We start from the raw sequence: 1,748 nt of genomic DNA on the forward strand, positions 1-1,748 counted from the left end.
TGAAGAATTTGAGAAGCAAGTCTCTGGCTGCCAGCTGCGCCCCCTCCCTGCAACCCCTCTGCTACCCAGCTGCCCCCCTCCCTCCCCCTAACCATGCGCTGGGTGCCAGAGGGACTCATGTGCGTTGCAGAGGGTTGTGTTTTGGGCAGAAGAGCAGGGAGGGAGGCCAAGGCAGCAGCTGCCCCTCTATTTTTACCACCCCATTGTTACTCCAGCGTTTCATCTCTATCCAGCTCCCTCTATCTCTGCTGCACTAGTCCCTTCTGTCCTCTCCTCTTCACCTGTCTTCTCCCTCTTTTTCCTCTCCTGCCTCTCTTCCCCTTTTGATTTGTATGTATATCTAATGTGTCAGTGAAGGTTTTTAGAGTAGTAATGGACTGGGTGTATGTGATCCAGCATCCATGTTGCTGTGTCTCCAGAGCGAAGCAGAGCGCTGTTCGTGTCTGCCTCAGTGCCCAGCCACCTGGACTGTGTGTTTGATGTGTGCAAACAGTCCCGGGAGCACCCACAGCCTCAGCCAGGTGCAACGTGGGGGGATGAAAGCAGGCAGCTAATCAGATAACACATCACGCTCCAAATGTCTGCCCCTACCTCCCTCATAGTCCTGACACGTGGATGAGGTGATGGGGCGGGGCGGGTTACTAAGTGAGTGACAGCCACCACAGCTCTTCATGCTAAACTGAGTTTAAGGGGGTTGGAATGAGAACTGCAGTTGATATCGGGTGAAATGCTCAGAGAGGTAGCAACATGGCGTCCATCTCTAAAGTTGGCCAAATTCTCTATATTGTATAACAGTCTGATGGTTACTGAGAGTAAGTGACAGCCACAGTGACAGAATTTAATGTGACGCAGAACATTGACATGTTGGAATGAAGGTGATGTCAGCTCGGCTCATGTCATCTCTTGTCAGGGTGCCGGCAGGAGCTCTGATCATCGCCATGCAGGGATTGGCTGGAGCTCTGATCAGCACCATGCAGGGATTGGCAGGAGAAACAGTACGGGAGAGGAGGAGGGAGCGCAGAAAGCTGTATGAACTAAAACTGGCAGAATGGTACATTCCATGGGCATCAAAACACACACACACACACTTTTTTACTCCTAGTATTCACTCACTTTTTCCTACACCCTCAAGGAGTGCCCGTTTGCAGTTGACGGATGACCTGATTGGTGATTTGAGCAGCAGTGGGCGGATCCAGGATGTAGACAAGGACATACAGAAGATCCAGGAGCTGCTCAGTTTACCATGGAACGAGTCCGTGGCCCAAGACTGACAGCCAATGACAGCAGCTGAAATACTCAGATACCAATCATAGCCATCCTCACAGACAGACAATGGTGGGTGGGACTTTCCTCACCCCTGAGGACATACTGGTTTCTTTTGATGTTGACTACTCTGTTCTGTTTACTCCTGTTGAATGGAAAAGGGGACCTACTTATTCGCTCAACAAAATATGTATTGATGCTGTATTATGATTTATACTGTAAATGTAATCGCTTTGTCTGGAACTTTTAAATGATTTCCAACATATTTAATATAAATGCCAATAATGACACAGTATCTTCAGGTCTGAAATTCACTGCATTAGTCATGACATTGTGTGCAAAGTACATGAGGCTGAGAGCCAGTGGGTCTGAAGTTGTGGTCCCATTATTCAGAAGAACTTTGAGGAAAAGCACTACATTTTAGTCATTTAGCTAGACGCCCTTATCCAGAGCAACTTAGGGTTGTGTCTTGCTCAAGCACACAT

At 48.5% G+C, this 1,748-nt stretch overlaps 1 protein-coding gene across 1 annotated transcript; it reads left to right on the forward strand.

Annotated features, from left to right (window-relative positions):
- Positions 1-421: 421 nt before the first annotated feature.
- Positions 422-1,532, forward strand: LOC139414124 (complex I assembly factor TIMMDC1, mitochondrial-like). Its single transcript, XM_071162004.1, has 2 exons — positions 422-1,051; positions 1,133-1,532. The coding sequence occupies exons 1-2, from the start codon at positions 870-872 to the stop codon at positions 1,269-1,271; spliced, it is 321 nt and encodes a 106-aa protein (XP_071018105.1). The 5' UTR covers positions 422-869; the 3' UTR covers positions 1,272-1,532.
- The last annotated feature ends 216 nt before the right edge of the window (positions 1,533-1,748 follow it).

The sequence above is a fragment of the Oncorhynchus clarkii genome, chromosome 7, assembly GCF_045791955.1.
Source record: "Oncorhynchus clarkii lewisi isolate Uvic-CL-2024 chromosome 7, UVic_Ocla_1.0, whole genome shotgun sequence".
NCBI lineage: Eukaryota > Metazoa > Chordata > Actinopteri > Salmoniformes > Salmonidae > Oncorhynchus > Oncorhynchus clarkii.

Excerpts from the sequence above, each read along its gene's own strand:
- LOC139414124 (XM_071162004.1), top strand. The coding sequence starts at position 870 with ATGAAGGTGATGTCAGCTCGGCTCATGTCATCTCTTGTCAGGGTGCCG. Across the intron at positions 1,052-1,132 it reads GAACTAAAACTGGCAGAATG|GAGTGCCCGTTTGCAGTTGA; the intron begins GTACATTCCATG and ends TACACCCTCAAG.